At 29.3% G+C, this 20215-nt stretch overlaps 1 protein-coding gene across 2 annotated transcripts in view; it reads right to left on the bottom strand.

Moving 5' to 3' along the window:
• Nucleotides 1-20215, bottom strand: part of LOC115225262 (titin) — a 193903-nt gene that overhangs the window by 147142 nt on the left and 26546 nt on the right. The window contains exons 31-41 of one of the 2 annotated variants that reach the window (XM_036515440.1): nt 19005-19271; nt 17718-17987; nt 11498-11776; nt 10292-10561; nt 9788-10054; nt 8184-8450; nt 7247-7513; nt 2997-3263; nt 1865-2134; nt 1471-1755; nt 411-707 (exon numbers count right to left, since the gene is read on the bottom strand). In XM_036515440.1, coding sequence (XP_036371333.1) covers nt 411-707; nt 1471-1755; nt 1865-2134; nt 2997-3263; nt 7247-7513; nt 8184-8450; nt 9788-10054; nt 10292-10561; nt 11498-11776; nt 17718-17987; nt 19005-19271 — 3006 coding nt within the window. The remainder of the gene's footprint in view (nt 1-410; nt 708-1470; nt 1756-1864; nt 2135-2996; nt 3264-7246; nt 7514-8183; nt 8451-9787; nt 10055-10291; nt 10562-11497; nt 11777-17717; nt 17988-19004; nt 19272-20215) is intronic. The other variant, XM_036515448.1, reaches the window with a different exon arrangement.

Here is a 20215-nt window from a genome sequence, read left to right as displayed (position 1 = left end):
GGTATTGATTAACTTGGGACTGTCATAGAAGACACTAGCCCAAAGTGTCACACAGTGGCATAAAATTGAAAACTGCATAGGTGTAAACTTCTGAACCATAGAGCTATATTTAATTGTGTTTTGATATTTAACATATTCTAATTTGCTAATGACTTAAGCTACAATATATTTCAGTAATTTAAATCAAGTAGATCAAAGTAAATGTTTTTTCTTTATAAATTGAATCGAATGCTCCTTGCAAATCACACAAAAATTTGCATAAACACATTCATACACACATTTATCTACACATAAGTTTTAGTGTAATTAGTGAAGCAGGTTGTTAAATAAGCTGAGCATATCAAAGCAAATTAGAAAATATATTTGAGATAATAATGATAAAATTTTATCTATATATTTGATCTACATACCAAATGGATGCCTTGCTAGAACAGGCTCAGGAATTTCGACGAAATCTCCAATACCATACTTATTTTTAGCAGCAACTTGAAAGAGATATTTGCTTCCTTCTCGAAGATTTTCTACAACGTGTTCCAATATTACTGATTCACCTGCTTCTTGCCACATTCGTCGATTATCTTCTCTTTTTTCAACAATATAAGCAGTGATTGAACTACCTCCATTATCTTCAGGAACTTGCCATGTTAGTGTCATGTATTCAGCCAACACATCTTTGACTTGAAGGTTACGGACTGGACCTGGCTTGTCTAAAATATAGACCAATTATCTAACTAATATCTAGATTCTAAATTCAGTCATATAACCTTCTATGTAAAATAGCTAATATAATATAAGTTAAATAATTAACCAAATCCATGCAAGATAATTTGTTAATGTTGCAAAGCTTTTTTTAATGAATTATTTTTTTTTAATCATTGACTTGAATATTGATACATTTTGATGAAAGTAAATATTTCTTAATTCATTTTGTTATAAAATAATACATGTGATCAAAAACGTTCTCAGGTGTAATAAAATTGCGGTAAATAAATAAAAATAAGCAATAAGACATGCAATAAATTGCCCAATAGCATTACAAAGTCATTAGTTAAGTAAAAGCAAAAAAAAATAAAGCGTATTTGTATTTTGTGTTGTCTATAGTAATGTATTATAATAGCAATTGTTTTCAATGCATATAAGCCATTAAATCACTTCAAAATATTAACTTTCCTGCCACAATTTTATCAACATATTGAATGAATATACTTCTTAATGTTAAAGGCAATAAAAGTGCTTTTCAAACAAAATATGATGAAACTTAAAAGTATGAACACACAATTTAGAAATTCAAATATCACTGTATAAATCAAGAATTTCAAAGTTAAAGCATTGATTGCAGTTAAATCTGTATTTGAAGATTAAATTTTAAGCATTAAAAGACATTTTTTTATATATAAGTAAATATATATAAATGTCTTGTTGCCAAACTTTGTCACAAACAATATCGTAAATAACATGTTAGATAGTTACCTAGAACCTTTAGTGTAATAGTGACATCAACTTTTCCAGCAGAATTCTCTAAGCAGAGTTTGTATTCACCAGAATCTGACCTTTTAACATTTTTGAAATTTATCTTGGTAACATCAGCAGAAGAGTCAACCAACATCCTTGTTTTATCAAGTTCACTATCATTATGAAGCCAAGTGGCTTTCGGAATAGGAAAGCCAGAGAATGGTACTGAGACAGATGTGCTTTCACCAGCTTTAATACAAATAACTTCCTTGTATTTATCAGCCAAAGTGTACTCAGGAGCAACTAGAAGCAGAAGAAATACATTGTTATTTTTCCATCAACATAGTGGAAAATATCATTTAAGTGTATTTTACATGAAATATGATTTTATTAAATTTGATATCAATTTTACCTTCAACAGATAGAGCAGCTTTTGTAGTTTTGTCTTTAACAGTCATGCTATAGTCAGCAACATCTTCAGGTTTCACACCCTTTATGATTAATTTGTGCACACAGCCTTCAACAACAATTTCATATTTTTTATTTGGTGTAATAGGTTTGCCCTTACAGAACCATTGAGCTTTCAAATTAGGACGATTTATCTCACATGTGAAAGTGGCTTCACCAGGAATCTTTTCAACGGTTTGATCTTCAAGTTCTTTGATGAATTTGACTTCACCCTCTGTAAAACAATGAAGAATTTGTTACAGACTTATCAGATCTTGTTTACTTTGTTTATTTTGTAAAATTAAATTATGAGAAAATACATCTCTAAGTTTATTGCAGTTATTTTTTTATATGGTTTTATATGTGCATGATACATACTTTATATGTACAATACACATAAAATATGTACCATATGTTTTATATGTGCAATACATATTTCCAATTCTTCTCCAACAAAATATGTATTCTATAATTCAATTTTCAAACAAAGTTAATGTAAAAATTAGGAGTACCAGAAAAGGGGAAAGGTACTAAATAGCAGTTTGTGGAGACTAATTAAACAATAATAAACCAGTAGATTGAAATAAAATATTACTTATCATAAAAATAGAAAAATTAATTATGATAGTATATTTATGTCCAATTTCTATATGTAATTATTTATAGCTTCTTAATCATCCTCTAATAAAACAACAGATACGCTATTAGAATTTTTGCACTAGAAACAACATAGAAAATTGTAAGAGTGAATCTGACAAGTTTAACAATACTAAATCAAAAAGAAGTCTCAATCTGTATTTTGAAATGCTTCAACTAAGAGGCATTCTAATTACTTGGCTATGATCTAACCATTTTGCTATCAACCTGCCTTTGGTTCTATGACATGAACTTCTTGTTTCAAAATTAAATTATAAACTTCTGGTAAGATTTTATAGTTTATGATCCAAATACTAGCTTAGTAATGATAAAGTTATTTTACTAAATTCTCCAGTATTTTCAAAATTAATTGTAATAAAGGCAGAGTATTTCAACAGAAACATAATGATCAAAGGTGTTGTAGAAAGATCAAATCTAATTAATAAGTTACAGTGACCAACCTTTCACTTTTACAAAAGCTTTTGTGGATTTATTCATTATTTTGAATTCATAATTTGCTTCATCATTAAGCTGTGCTTTTTGCACAATTAGTGTATGTTTCTTTTCTTCAACTGTGAAATTGAAATGCGAGTCCTTTTCAATAACTTTTCCTGCTTTCATCCAACAACCAGTCACATTTGGTTTGGATACCTCGCATACCAAGAGAATGTCATCATTTTCCATTACCTCTTGGTCTTTTAGAGGACTCAAAAATTCTAATGGCTCTTCTGAAAAATAAAATTGCATTTTATATTTAGAAAGTTTAATGGGGAAAGTTGTAATTAATACTTAGTCTATATAGTAGGAATCTATAATTTTAATGCTTAAAAATAAAAATATAAATTAATATTTTTATTAAACTTATTCAAATATTTATCTCCAGACTAGAAAAAAAATGTCTAGTTGAATTAATTGTTAGAATCATAAAGATAATGAATTTGGTGATAAAATAAATGACAGCATGACAACAAAATAATTCTGCAGCATAATCAAAGTAATTAATAATATAAATTACTAGAAACATGCATAATATTAAGTTTTAAGAATTAATGTGGTTCCTAAAGCAAGAGAGAGGGACAAAATTAGAGAGAATAATAAGTGCGTGTGTGTGTGTGTATGAGGGAGACAGCAAGACAAAGTTAAAGAGGGAAAAGAGTAGAGGGAAGAAGGAATGAGAGAAAAGAGTGAGAAAGGAGGAAAGACAGGATAAGAGAGCAACAGACAGAAAGACTAATTCTATAGATCAATGTAAGCATAATTCCTTACATTCAATTGGTTATTCCATTCCTTTTATTTAGTGTCAAAATAATTATTGAGAAAGTTTATATAATTGAAGAATGTGAATCTCTCAATATATACCAACATGCACATCTACCAGAATATTACTAAAAGATTGATGGTTGTATATTTCAGTCTTAGGATATTCATAGGATCAGTTGTATTAATAATACACAAGCATATACATTTCCTTATTTTCATTATCTCATAAATTCCATGATTTATAATGAGGACAGCTACATGATACACATGAATACTGCTTCTAGAAATTAACCAAAATCAGATAACAAGAATAAATTTCAATTGACAGGACTAACAAAAATGAATTAAACAACAAATCAGAAATTAAAGAAAAAGAATTGCTGGTGCTATAACTGCTCTTCTTTACAGACATTACACCAAACTATTCTGATCATGTTAATCTATTATAGCCTATTATATAATCTATTATATCAGAGTTTATTCATATATTTTTATCTTAATACAATAATTATTTGAATTTAATGCTTCCTTGTGTTTTGAGGATTTGGAAGAAAACTGAAAGAAAATTCAGTTGAAAAACAAAGGAAACTGCTTCTGTTTTTAGTGATGATAAAAAAAATCTTGCCTTAAAACATGCCAAACATGGAACAACTGTGTATATATATATATATATACCAGTAATATATTTAATATATGCAATAGGTTCAAATTATATTATTTATGGTGATTGACAAGATACTTTTAGGAAATGATGACATGGGTAAAGTTAAATAGTGTATTAACAGTTGTTGAAAATAATCCAAAAGGTTTTGCTGTATACGTTTAGACAATAATTGAAGTAGTTTATCTTTCTCTTCCTAATTCACATGTAACTAATTAACTGTACAAATATGAAGAAAAATATTTCAAGAGATGGAATTATGAAACAATGCAATGTGATATTCAAATACATTGTTAAAATGTTATCAAAATGCATGAAGGTTAGTATCTACATATTATTTTATTAATAAAGATACTTAAATACTAATTATTTCTGAAAATCAAATACAAAACAGTGGAAGTTAATGTAAAAATAACAGAAAATAATACTTTTGTCAATCCATTGTAAGCCATGTTTGGCATCTTGATTACTGTTTTGGCCATATCCTGCTCTTTGGCCATATTCTGCACTTTGGCCATATTCTGCACTCTGGCCATATTCTGCACTTTGGCCATATTCTGCACTTTGGCCAATGTTATGATCATTAAATTGATCAATTTTAATGCCATGGCTAATATGTTGCTCAACTGCTTGATTAGCTTTATTGTCAACTGGCCAGTCATCCCCTTGATCAAGTTTATTAGTATCTTTTAAACTATAGTCTCTCTCATTTGCTTTTCGTATTTTCTGATCCAATTTCTCATCTAGATTTGCACCATCTCTTAAAATAGCTTTATTACCAGATTCAAAATATCCTTTAGGTCTTACTTCAGAACTCAAGTCATAACTAGCTTTGCTACCTTCTATTTGATAAAAGTCAGAATCAGTAACATCATTAGCTTTATGACAAATCCTAGTTTTATTTGATTTAAGTTTATGATCAATCTCATCTGAATAAATATTCAGCATTTCATCCTCTTCAGATCTTCTAACAAAATCAGAAGGAGCATCAACATTTCTACTTGTATCTTTTGAGAGTTCTGACAGACCTGTTTGGTTGATTTCAAGATGGTCTTTTTTATTATAACCTTTAGACATCTTTTGATCAACCAAATTAGTAACTTGATCAATTTCAGGGATGACCTTTTTGTCAACATTCTGATCAAAGTTCTGGTCAGTTATGAGACTAGTTTTTCTATCTGTAGCATTTGTAAGTTCAGCCTCAGAACTGGCCATTTGATCAGAGTCTTTCTTGACTTTGAATCTGATCTTTTGGTCAACTTCTCTACCAATTTTTTGTTGAGCCTCAAGATTAGACTCCAAGTCAGTGGATTTGCTTATTTGTTGATCAACGTGATAGCCACTATGATTTAGATCAAACTCATTGACATTATCTTTCCTATGGCCTTTCTTTTGTTGAATATCATCTTTAACTGGATAGTCAATATTTTGGTGCCTATTATGGCCAACATCTTGACCATCTTCTGAAAAAATAACAATTGATATTTGTGGCAAAGTGATTTGTATTTCTTTGTATGTTGCTGTGCTTAGAAAATAAAAGTGGTAACAAATAAACTAATGAAACAATGATCAACATAAATTATGATTAGAGTTCAAATAATTTAAAGAAAATCAAATAAAATTATAATCTTCAATTGCAAGAATGTGTGAGTGAATGACATCTTTTATTATCTGTTACTGGTTTCAGTCAGTAAACTGCGACCATAATGGGGCACTAAAACCAAATTGACCTCAGTACTTGTTTTTTGAAGTCAGGTATTTATTCTGTCAGTCTCCTTTTCTGAACCACTAACTTACAGGGATGTAAGCAAATCAACACTGGTTGTCAAGAGGTGAGAAGGTCAAACGCTGACAGAAAACACTGATATACACACATTCATGTGTATGTATACATATATATGATGGGCTTCCATACAGTTTCTGTCTATAAAAGTCATTTCCACAGCATTGGTTGGCCTGGGGCTAAGGCAGAAGGCAAATGCCCAAGGTGTTGTGCAGTGAGACTGAACTTGAAGACTGCAAAGCAAGCTTCCTATCACACAGCCATACCTGCTGCACCTGATATCAAAGATATTGGATTTTTGCATTTGTTCAGTAAGATTCTTGATACTAGTTACACAACCAAAGTAAATCTAAATTAAACTACACATAGTTTAATTTCTAAAATATTTAAAGAAAATTAAACTAACTAAATTGCTGATATTACAAATGTTATTCACAAACTATAACACTATTTTAAAGTGTGTTTAATAAAAATCATTACATTTTTTTAAATGTAAAAGTGACATATAATTTCAAAATCCCATTTGAAAGCATTTATAACCTCAACATTAATTTTTCAATAACAAATTCAGCTTACAGTATATAAATATATCTATACACCTTCATTTTCTGAACTAATCAACTAGTGTTAAGAAAGCCAATCTAACCATAGTAGCATGAATTGTTAAAATAGTGGCACTGGTACTGGTGATGATGGTGATGATGAAGGTAGTAAAGATGATAGTAGTGAAGTGACTGGTTGATTCATAACAATAATATTAATATCAATGATGAGAAAGAAATAGTTTCCATACTGTTTATCTGTTATGAAACAATACACGACAAAATATTTTCAATGAAAGAATTTTCTTTGCAATCTTACTACTAACAATTATCAAAACTATGCTGTAAGCCAAATATATGTAATATAAAGCGAAATAACCAATACACAATAAAAAGAAAATCAATAATTTGTTTAGATATGTAACAAGTTAGGTAACAAAAATAATATAAATATGAATAACCTACCATCAACCGTTAGAATTGCAGAGCTCTTTACACCATCTACCACAATAGTATATTCCCCTTCATCATCAAGTTCAGAGGGTTCAATGATCATTCTGTGAACGCAACCATCCACAACAAGTTCAACTCGTTCACTACCACTAAAGATTTCTTTTTCAAACTTCCAAACTGCCTTTTTATTTGGTTTGTTAATTTCACATTCCATGACAGCTTTCTCTTTCTCCATAATTTTGATATCTTTAAGTGGTTTCAGGAACTGAACTGGTTCTTCTGCAATATTTTTAAAAGAACTCACTATTATCAAAGTACAAATTTTGTTTTTAAAAACTTCACTTTTTAAAAAAATATATATTGAGAAATGTTTGGAAAATGTATAATAGAGCCAACAACAACTAATAAAACAAAATAAACCATATCAAAATAAGAATAATATTTGAATGATTAAAGACAAACTTAATTTCTGATAATTAGTGTTACCTACAACATAATTCTTCATCTTGATGCACAAATATAGATAAATTGTAATCTATTTGTAATATAATTTCATATTTCACAATCATGGACCACTAGAACAAAAATGTACTTATTGATTTTTCTAGGTATTGTTTGTGGAATAGGCTATGAAATATTTATATGAGAAATGTGTAACGGCAGTCATTGGATGAAATAGTGTAAAAGCAATCATTGACTGTTTAAAACAATGTGGTTAGTGTATAGGAATAAGGTGATGTATGCTAGCTTAAGATGTTAATGTATGATGTATATTGTACATTCATAACACATACAAACACACAGGTACTTACAGAAATTCATACAAATATCCTATAGATATAAATATTACAAAGAAATAATTTCTTATTAAATATTAGTCATATTTTGATATCTTCTAATATTTAAGAAGCTAGGAAAATATTTGCAATTTTAGATCAAATGAAATTACCATCTACAAAGAGAGTGGCTGTAGTCTCCACATCCCCAATACAACAAGAATAATCAGCTTCATCCATTAGAGCAGCTTCAGTAAAAATAATTTGGCGAGTAGAACCATCAGAGACAAATTTAATTTTGTCACTAGGTTTAATCTCTTTGCCATCCTTTTTCCATATAATGGTGGCATTTGGTTTTGTAACCTGGCACTCTAATATAGCTTCTTGTTTTTCAGTCACATGAACATCATTCAACGGTTTCTTGAATGCAGCAGGAAGTTCTAAAAATAAGAAAAGCATCAAATTGTAAAAGTTGCAAGCATTGAAACTACTGAGAATGATTATTTCAGGCAGAAATAGATGTCTTAATTGCAGGACAAGATATGATAGAATCATTACTGATGGTTTACTATACATGATGAATAATAAACGATAGTTTTAGCCAGAGCTACTCATTGATTTCAGATGTTTATTTTTGACAATATTCAACAAAAACAAGTGAATATTAGAGAGAGCAGAGGCTAAGGGTTCATAGTTTGATGTTTGGGAAGAAGTTGGTAAGGGGAGTGTATTAAAGGTAGTTGAAATGAGTTAGACAAAGAGGAAAATGTTTTGAAAATTTCTACTGGGTAAAATTGATTTTAGATTTTGGTAACAAAAACATGAATTAGGAAAAACAGAAGTATCAATATCTATTCACTATCATTTCTCATATTTTGCTTCTATTAGAATTGATTTAATAAATTTTCAAGTTGTTTTTCTTCAGCTTGTTCATGTTAATTATTTGTTATGTATCAACAATATTATTTCTCACACCTTCTCTTGGATAGCTGTTAATTTAGTCTCACAGCATAGAATTTGTCATCTCATTCAACATAATCTTCACAAGTTGTCTATTTCAATAATGTTTAATGCTTGAATGTTCAGTCAATCTTCCAAATTTATATGTCATACCTCTGAAAATCATCAGCTTTATATCTTTTCCACTCATATTTAAAAAATAACCTTATAAAACCATTATCAACATTTTAAGATACATAATATGTATCCTATCTTTTGAATAAAGGAAAATTCTCAGCATATTTCTCTTATAAAATCAGTACAAGTAATATTGCAAATTATATTTAGAATTTTCAAACTCTTTTCACAGCTCTATATACAAAATGGATAACTTGAAAAATGAGAATAGATCCTTAAAATAACATTATTCTAGACTTTATTCTTCAGAGTAAATATATTAATGCAACTACATGAATGTTAAGACTATGATTGCTTTAAGAACTTATATACAAATTTTATATATATATATATATATATATTTCATAGGGGAAACTATTCAACTTTCACCTAACATAAGCAATAAAAATTATTTGTATTGTCTTCTAACTCAATGCTGTTAGCTTTCAGAGAAATTATTACTATATCATGTTTGTGTTAAAATACTCCATACAACAAATCCCTTTAAATAACAGAGCTAGTTTTAAATATTAGGGCTTTTGTTATATTTTAACACTTATGAAATTGCATATATTAAATATAATCTGTAGAACAATTTTTCACATAGTTTTTAATATTTTCAACTTCTAAAATCATCATTAAATAATACAATTAATAGTACCTTCAATAGTCAAGGTAGCTTTAGTTGAAACATCCCCACAAACACAGGTATATTCTGCTTTGTCATCTAGTGTGGCATCATGTATTATAAGCTTCTGTTGGAAACCATCAGTGATAATTTCAAAATGATCACTAGGTGTGATTTCTTTTCCATTCTTCAACCATTTAACAGTTGCAATTTCCTTTGTTAATTCGCATTTCAGGGTAGCAGTTTGTTTTTCTTTCACAGTTACATCCTTCAGATTTGTTTTAAATGTTGCTGGAAGTTCTGCAAAAAAAATTATATTTTTTAATGAATAGAGAAAAATTATGCTTATTTTAAAATAAGAATATTAAAATGCATCTACAAGAAAAAATACAAATAAGATTAAGGCATCGTTATTTGGTATGTCCAAAAGAAAATGAATGTTGAGGTACAAAAAATTTAATTACATAATGTAAAAAATGTGCTTCAATTTTAAAATTACTCAATTATTAAATTTTTGTCATAGCTATTTAAATTTACCTATTACTGTCAATTTAGCAGACACTTCATTTCCATTTGGTAAGACACATGTATATTCGTCTTGATCATCCATAACAGCATCTTTAATACTTAATTTCTGGATGCACTTGTCTGTAGATATAGTAATACGCTGACTTGATTTAAGAGTCTTCTTATTCTTCATCCATTGAACCTTTTTGTTAGGTTTGTTTAACTCACAAGTAAACTCAGCTGACTCAGTTTCTTTGATAGTCTTATCCTCCATGTCAGTGGTGAATACAGCTTCTTCTTCTGCACAAAAGAATTTGAATTCAAAAAGAAATCTTAGAAATGTATTTATTGTATATATTTCAAAGAAATCATAAACTTAATTGTATATACACTATAACCTTTCTCATTACAGTTTATATATATTTTCAGAAAATGAAATTACTATTCTTGTGCAAATACAGAAAATGAAATAAAATATTTAAATATATTTTGAAATTTGCTATAATAAAAATTATAGTTAGATAAATGACTAGCATTATTAATGTCATAGTAGACTCTATTTTAGGAATTCAACAAATTAATGATTTTATTTATAACTAATGACACTTAACTGATGACTATTATAAGGTTTATTACATGAAATTAATTCTAAATTCAAAGATTTAATATTATTATGTTTTCAATGAAAGAGTACTTCTTTCTAATTATAAAAATGTACAAATAAAACAAAACTAAACTACTGCAAATAGATATAAAAATAATATTTATACATTATACATTATGATAGGAGACCATGCATCAATATTTATAGTGAAACTCAAGTGGTGACAGGGAAATGTGCCATTGGATTCACATGGCACCTTTCATTAAAATAAAACACACTAATTGGGAAGACAGGAATGGAAAATATTGGACAATTGTGAATTGTTTTGTAAGTAAACTTATAGGATTTGAGAGATAAGGTTGAATATTTGTGACAATTTTGTGCAAAGGGTAGAGATATACATGAAATTTGGAAAGAAAATATGATACCAGATATTCAGCTTGAGAATTTTCTGCCGAAAATTAGTACTGCAGAAGCATGCATTCATGATATTTAAAATGATACAGATGGGAAAATGAAATTTAGAAATTTAGTTAGGAAAATTAGCATGCTTCACAATATCAGCTATCAGTGCAAGGTATACATCATATTTAAGGTATTTATCATCACCCTTGGAAAACATTTAATATTACCCTTAACAGTAACAACTCCTTGTGTTGATAATTTGCCAGCCTTGCAACTATATAATCCTTCATCAGAAAGTTCAACATTGTATATAACAAGTTCAAAAGCAGTTTTCTCTTTATTCGTGCACTTAATTTCATGTCTCTTATCATTCATGATTTGTTGATTTTTAAAATACCATGTCACTTTGGGTTGAGGCTTAGATATTGTAACATCAAGAGTAAACAATTCTTGTTTCTCATAGACAACCACATTATTCAATTCTTTAATGAATACCAAAGGTGTGTCTGGAATAAATTGATGTTAGTGTAATTGAAAAAGAGGTACAGATCCTCAGATATGTGCATTTGATAAAAGCTTTATGCATTAGTTAAATAAATCAAATAATAAATTACAATTTTGCTGATGGAAAAATGCCCTAAATAAATTTCTCACTATTTAGCAGCAATTAAGAAAAGCAGTTGAATATTATAAAAATGTTTTGGGAAACGTTATATTGATCAATGTAACAAATATTTCTCTTCTTATTTAATTGCCTTTCGATGTAATTATAGGTTCTATTCTATTAAATCTCCTAAGCTCATGAAAGTCTTTAATAATAGGTATGACAAATTTTTAGCTCACATGGTTGGAAGGAGGAAGGGTGTGAAGAGAGCCAACACATGTACTGCACAGGTACTTCATTTACCACTTCCAAAAGGACAAGATGTAATTGACTTTAGTAAGATTTGAAACCAAAGCATAGAGAGCCAGAATGAATATCAAGGTATTCTATCTAGTGTGCCAACAATTCAGCCTTATACACACACTTGCAGATAAAAATGTAAATGTACATTTATTTTCATACTTATAGTCCTGTTTATAAAATATAAATAACCTTTTTTAAAATTAATAGAATTATGCTTTATAATTCATGAAATTATTCAACCCAGGGGTAGACTATGAGTGACATGGTTAGATAATATCCATAGTCACAGTTGGTCACACCTGGGAACCCATCAGGAAAGTTTGATTATAGGTGTTTCTGATAGGGCCCTATGGAGGTGCCTGGGAACTGCAGCTCTCTGATCTTTCCAGGAATAGAGGGTAGAGAAAATGGATAGATGGATGGACTCTTGTAGTGTTTTTAAACAAAATATTACACACAGTCTCTAGGTTTGGTTAGCTACTTATTCTAATTATCCTTAAGGTATAACAACAATGATATTTTATATACATTTAATATTTATACATTATTGTGTTATTTTTTTCGTTCTATAGAAGATAAAATCAAGAAAAACCTAATCTAGATTTTGATAGTATATTATCTAAAATTCAGATCCAAATAAAGAAATCAAGTATCATTATTTTTCTTCTCAATTAGCTATTCCTAAAACAATTTTTTCTACTATGAAATTTAGATTTAAGTAATGGTTATATGTTCTTTTCTTATTTTAAGATCACAGTATTTAAGATTTTAAAATTAATGTTCAGTTACTTTCAATGGTCGCAACAGGTTTGATTTAACTAACACTAAGATAAAATAATATGACTGAAAGCTTCTCTTTTAATCCTTGAACTTTGCATTTTAATTATGAATTTTAATTTATTAATATTTAATTGCTTTTCTTAAAGATTAGTATTAGCATTAACTTTCAATACATAAATGCACAAACTTAATGAATGATTTTCAATAAGTTCAACAATGTATGTATTAAAACTATAACAATTTACAAATACTAAAAGAAAAAAAACATTCAAAATTCTTGAAAGATAAAAAAAAAGCTCTAAAAACATTGAAATGAATCAAGCATTGACATATTAAAATCATTTAATTTTCTGAATACTACTTTTATTGCTACTGTGTTGATAAAAACACAAAGAAAAGAAAATAGTTCTTTCAAATATCTTAATACTTTAAGGAGAACGAAGAGAACATTGATTTATCTCTGTCATATAAACTATTGATATTAAAATCATAAATGATATATGCTGCAAAATAACTGAACAGAAAGAAATGATTTCAGAAAAATCTAAGGTAAATTTATGAGTGGTTTCCTTAAACTTGAATTTATCATCAGGTATGAGGAAATCAGAAATACCTCAGCTTTATCAAGATATATATATATATATATATATATATATATATATATATATATATATAGATGAGTGTATTTTACCTTGTTAACAATTAACACGGAGAATAAATAAATAGTTACCAGGGCAGCAAAAATCTCACAAGTAAAGGTGTTGTAACTCCTTGTTTATAAAGGTAGAAACTTCGTGTTTACGTTGAATATTTTGAATAATATGAATAAAAAAATGGATTTAACGCAGGTGTAATCAAATATTTTTACTTTCGACACATGTTTCGAAAATTCCACTGATACTATTCAAAAGAATAAATGATATAAACAATGCAATCTCCTCCTCAGGAAAGTGAAAAAAACGAAACTCGTCAATAATAGCCTTCTGTCTATTGCTGTACAAATCCATCATTTTTTGCTAAAATGTCTTATTGATGAGTTTCGTTTTTCTCACTTTCCTGAGGAGAAGATTGCATTGTTTATACCATTTATTCTTTTGAATAGTATCAGTGGAATTTTCGAAACATGTGTTGAAAGTAAAAATATTTGATTACACCTGCGTTAACTTCATTTTTTTATTCATATATATATATATATATATATATATATATATATATATACAGACACAGAATGTACAGAACTTAAAACACATTTAGTGAATGCTTAATTACTGAGCAAACCCTGTGTTACACAATCAGAAGTTGTGCTAACTCTGTTCAGTTGAAAAATATATCTTGATGCAGCATTTACATATATTAAATGTATTAAGTGGATATCATAATGAAATACTATTGCGAAAATAAATTCTAATCGATGATTTATAATAATGAGACAAAGCCCTCATTAATATTCCAGAGAAATGCAATAATATAAGACCACTTAATACAATACTTTTTCTAAAGAACACTTTCTTTGTTAAAATGCTATATGAAGGATTCCTGGTTGATGAAAACTTTAATATCTACTCCTGTATCTATTGAATACTCTTTGCTTTGATCAATACACAAACTAAATGTATGAGGGAAAAGTCACATCAAATGTTAAGACCTTAATGATTGTAATATGTCAAATAAAGCACATGTAAAATGCAAAAGAATAATTCAAGCTAAGCTAAAATATTAGAGCAATATAATTTTTGCAGCTTTAAAGTGTCAACAAATGCCATATTTATAAATTTCATTTTGATGTTTGCAAAACTATTTTAATACCTAGTTTTCATAAAGAAAAGTAAATCTTAATAGCTAAATATGTTTTGCGAAAAATTGAATGAGCTAAAATAGTCAAAATGAAATAAATGTTTATTTAAAAATTGTTTTACTATACTTTCTTTATTTATTCAGACCATCTGACTGGCCCTCGTGCTGGTGTCATGTAAAATCAGCCACTACACTCTCAGAGTGGTTGGCATTAGGAAAGGCATCCAGCTGTAGAAACTCTGCCAGATCAGATTGGAGCCTGGTGAGCCATCTGGTTCCCCAGGCCTCAGTCAAATCGTCCAACACATGCAAGCATGGAAAGCGGACGTTAAATGATGATGATGATGGTGATGATGATGAAGTTATTTACATCATCATTAACTTTAAAATTTTACTTCCCATATCTATATAATGACGTTTTTGTAGAACATGTAAGAGCTATAGTGAAAAGTAAAACGGTAGTGATTTTAACAAATACATAAGCCAAATCAGTTCAGTAAATTTTAATTTATTATACATCACAATTAATTGTGAAGTAAAAGCAAGAAAATCATCATCATCATCATCAATGTCATTTAACGTCTGTTGTCCAGGCTGGCATGAGTTGGACAGTTTGACTGGGCTGGCACAATGGAAGGCTGTGCCAGGATCCAGTCTGATTTAGCATGGTTTTATATGGTTGGATGCCCTTCCTACTGCCAACTACTCTGAGAGTGTAATGGATGTTTTAACATGCCACAAGCATGGGTGCCATTTGCATGACACCGGTATCTGCCCTGACTGGGATTTTGCTCGGCTTGATGGGTCTTCTCAAGCATGACATAATGCCAAAGGTCTTGGTCATTGTCTCCGTGAGGCCCAACACTCAAAAGGACCTGGGCCACTTTACCTCCATGAGGCCCAACACTCAAAAGGAACTCAGCCACCTCCCCTTCATGAGGCCCACTCAAAAGGAACTCAGTCACCCCACTTCTGTAAGGCCCAACATTCAAAAGGAACTCAGCCACTTTGCCTCCATGAGACCCAAAGCTTGAAAGGAACTCAGCCACCTCACTACTGTGAGGCCCATTAATTTAAGAAATAGCTTTGCAGTAGATAATAATTAAATAATGCAGATAAACATTTTCATCACTGTTATAGTATTACAAAATAAAAATAAAAATTGATTTAATAACATATATAGTAACTAAATTTAAGGACAATGTAATTGCTTGAAATTGAATGTATTGAATATGAAATTATATCGTTGCTATTATACAAAAGTATCATAAGTCCAAAACGTTGCTTTCTCAGAAAATGAAAAAATAGTTTCACCATTCCATTTCTTTTTATATTAGTAACAACTTCAGCTTACAATAATACTTCGTTGGGTGCTTAAAATTGTAATTCCATGCATGTATGATATTTTTAGCCAGAAATAGTTTTGCAAAACTGTCATATGAAGGATTTATTACATGTTTGAAAAATACTAAACCATTGCACTACACTTAGACAATTTTCATATCTTGGCAACTGAAGCAGCTGGAGATACGATGGTTTGACAAAAAGAACTGGCTATTGCAAGCAAAATTAAACACTGAACATACGAGTTTAACATAATAGCAACGATATATATATACACATATCACGTGATCACGTGACCAACCAGGCTATCAGATGTTGCTACACATCGCTGGTCACAATGCGCTTCGCATTGATTTAGCCTTCAAATGACGCCACCCTGCTGGCTAAGTGAGCAGGCCAACAGAAGAAAGAGTGAGAGAAAGTTGCAGTGAAAGAGTACAACAGGGATCACCACCACCCCCTGCCAGAGCCTCATGGAGCTATAGGTGTTTTCGCTCAATAAACACTCACAACGCCCAATCTGGGAATCGAAACTGCGATCCTACAACCGCGAGTCCACTGCCCTAACCACATATATATATGTGTGCCTCCACACACACACACACATATATATATATATTATATATATATATATATATATATACATACATATAAATTTTCAATAGTATATTTTATATCATTACTATAAATTAATTTATATATTTCATTCATCTTTTGAGAAATATTTGAGTTAATGTATCAAAATATATAATATATATATAATATAAAGATACAGATAAATAAGGAAATAGTTTATTCTCAAATACAGAATAATGCTAAAAGAATAGCAGGAACAGGATAAAATATCCATATTTTGCTATCTGTATCTTTCAATACATCTCAACACTTCTAAAGCAAACTTTTTATACTTTCATCGTAGTTTGAATATATAATATAGTTTTTGTCAATAATGTTAACATCAATAGTGTTTCATATATGATAAAAATTATGGAATAAGACAGATTTCTTCCAATTATTTAAGATCTAATTAATTCTGTATATTCCTTTGCAATAAAGGAATTTTGAACTATTATATGTAAATTTAAATGCAAAGAAGAAAATGAAAAATATGGTTGCTTCTCTCTATTATTGTAAAGTAAACTGGCTAACTGAAAACAAAAATCAACAGAACTTTTGGTTTATAAAGAAAAAATGCACTAAATTTAAGTGAAGTAAATTATTATTTAACAAATTTAGTACAATAGCAAAGTGCAAATTTCTTCTTCCTAATTAGCAAAACTGTCATATGTAGGATTTATTACATGTTTGAAAAATACTAAACCATTGCACTACACTTAGACAATTTTCATATCTTGGCAACTGAAGCAGCTGGAGATACGATGGTTTGACAAAAAGAACTGGCTATTGCAAGCAAAAAAAATTATTTAAAAAAAACTTAAGTATCTAAGCAAGTATTTTATGACAATCATAAAAGCACCTTCATTTTATGGTAATAAAAACATAAACACATAAATTAGTACATACTAATTTGAACAAAAGAAAATAGTAGCTTGATATTTTTGAATAGATATAAAGTGGTATACAAAAATATAACATGCAATTAGATATATTTTGTTTCTCACCTTCGACTTTCAATTTAGCAGATGTCTTATCATTATCAACAGATGCCATTATTGTACCAGCATCACTGAACTTTGCTTCTTTTATGATCAATTTATGAATTGCTCCCTTTGCAACTATTTCATAACGATCATCATCGCTGCTGATTTCCTTTCCACCTATAAACCATTTGACACGAGCTCCAGGTCTAGATACTTCACATGAAAACTCTGTTCTGCCAAGTTCTTTAACACTTTTATCTCGAATCTTCTGAACAAACTTAGCAGGTAATGCTGGGAAGATTTAAAATTATTGTTAATAAACTGCTGAATTATCAGAACATTTAAAAGAGGGTACATATAGAAAATGAATTGGATTCAATATTTTGGGCATGAAAATATTTTAAGTTGATTTGAAATTTTTTTTTTTCATAATTTTTATAGTAAAAATTTACTATAAAAATTTTTCAACAATCTGACTGAAACAATGTTTCTAATGAAACCAATATACTGAATCCATTTCATTTTTTGCCACAGGAAGGAATAAAAAATATGAAATAATAATATAAATGATATTTACAATAAGTATATTCATTTCTAAACATAAATATATAATCATGAATATAAATAACATAGAAATGAAACACTTATTAAAATTTCCTTCCAGTGGACTTTGAATATGAAAATGTAATGATAACCCTCGGTTCCCTGACAGTCTTTCCAGCTGACACCTGATTGGTCCTGAGGTTGAATAACCTTAAACTTTGATGTTGATGGCTTTTGAATATTGATATTAGTAAAATAATTAGTAAATAATAAATTGATGATGTTAAAAGTGGCTATGCAACATTCATTCTTGCATATCAGTAAACCATTGCAAGTAATGGTTTAATTAAAAGCACGGATGAATGTTGCATTTGATGAAAGTAGGTTAGTATTGTAAAGGAGATCGCATAAAATATATATTACTCACCTGTATCAACAACATTATTACACAATATAAAATAAACTGTTTTTCAGCCTACCTCATTGTGTTGTGTAAATGAAGCAAGTTTCATAAAGCTATTTCTAATACATTTCTGTCTTAAAGTGAACTGTATTAAAACAAATGCCTGATAAACTAAATTATTTTTTTTTTCACAATACATTTTATATGCATTGAAAGATTTGATTGTAACCAAATAAAAATCTAAATGATTTCTATAAAATTGTATTTTGTCATTCTTGCTCAAACTTGCAGTCTGAAAATAAGTTTTATATGACATACTATTGAAATGTTTATTGAAAGAAACATGAAATTATATTTCTTACCTGTAACTGTTAACTTAGCTCGGCATTCTTTTTCAAGCAATTTTGCAGTTACTTCACACTCATCAGTTGGAACGACGTTCTTAATTGTAAGGGTGTGAGTGAAACGATTCCACTCAGTTTTATACCTAGTGTTCTTAGATATAGGTTTACCATCTAAGAACCATTCAACTTCAGCTTCATCGTCATTTGTTTTGCATTGGAACACAGCTTCACTTTTTTCAGGAACAGTTAAATCTTTGATGACATCAACAAAATCAGGAGGAACAGCTGCAAAAGAAGAATTAGGGTGTAAATTAAAACTGTTTTAAAAGAATTTTATTAAGATTATTTAAATGCATAAATTGTTATCAAACATACAATATTTCTCTATAATGAATGTATATATCTGTATGTGTGTGTGTGTGTGTGTGTATGTGTGTGTGTGTGGTGTGTGTGTGTGTATATATATATATATATATATATATAGATATATATATATATATATATATATATATATATATATATATATATATGTATATATATGTGGAGGTGCAATGGCCCAGTGGTTAGGGCAGTGGACTCATGGTCATAGGATTGTGGTTTCAAATCCCAGACCGGGCATTGTGAGTGTTTATTGAGCGAAAATACCTAAATTTCTCACTCTTTCTTCCTGTTTCTGCTGTACCTGTATTTCAAAGGGCCAGGCTTGTCACACTCTATTTCATGCTGAATCTCTCCAAGAACTACATTAAGGGTACACGTGTCTGTGGAGTGCTCAGCCACTTACACGCTAATTTCACAAGCAGGCTGTTCTGTTGATTGGATCAACTGGAACCCTCGTCGTCATAACCAATGGACTGGCACATATATATATACTCACACACACAAACATTTTTGTTTATCAAATCTATGAATAAGCAAATACATATAATGAGCACTTTTCTTTTGTTTGTATACCCATACATGCACACAAGCACAGACATACAAATGCACATACAGATTCCCAAACTCACATCATACAAATGTATGTGTGTGTATGTGCATGTGTGTGTGTATGTGCATGCGCATGTGTGTGTGTATGTGTGTTCAAAGTCAAATTACAGTTTAGTTCAAACTATATTACAGTGAATGACCCAATTCTTTGGATAAGACATATTTTTACAGCAGAGTAGCTGGCTATAAAAAAATGAATACAACTGAAAAATATATATTTCAAAATCTCATGTAAATAT

Source organism: Octopus sinensis, linkage group LG2, assembly GCF_006345805.1.
Source record: "Octopus sinensis linkage group LG2, ASM634580v1, whole genome shotgun sequence".
NCBI lineage: Eukaryota > Metazoa > Mollusca > Cephalopoda > Octopoda > Octopodidae > Octopus > Octopus sinensis.
This window is presented reverse-complemented; position numbering and strand designations above follow the sequence as displayed.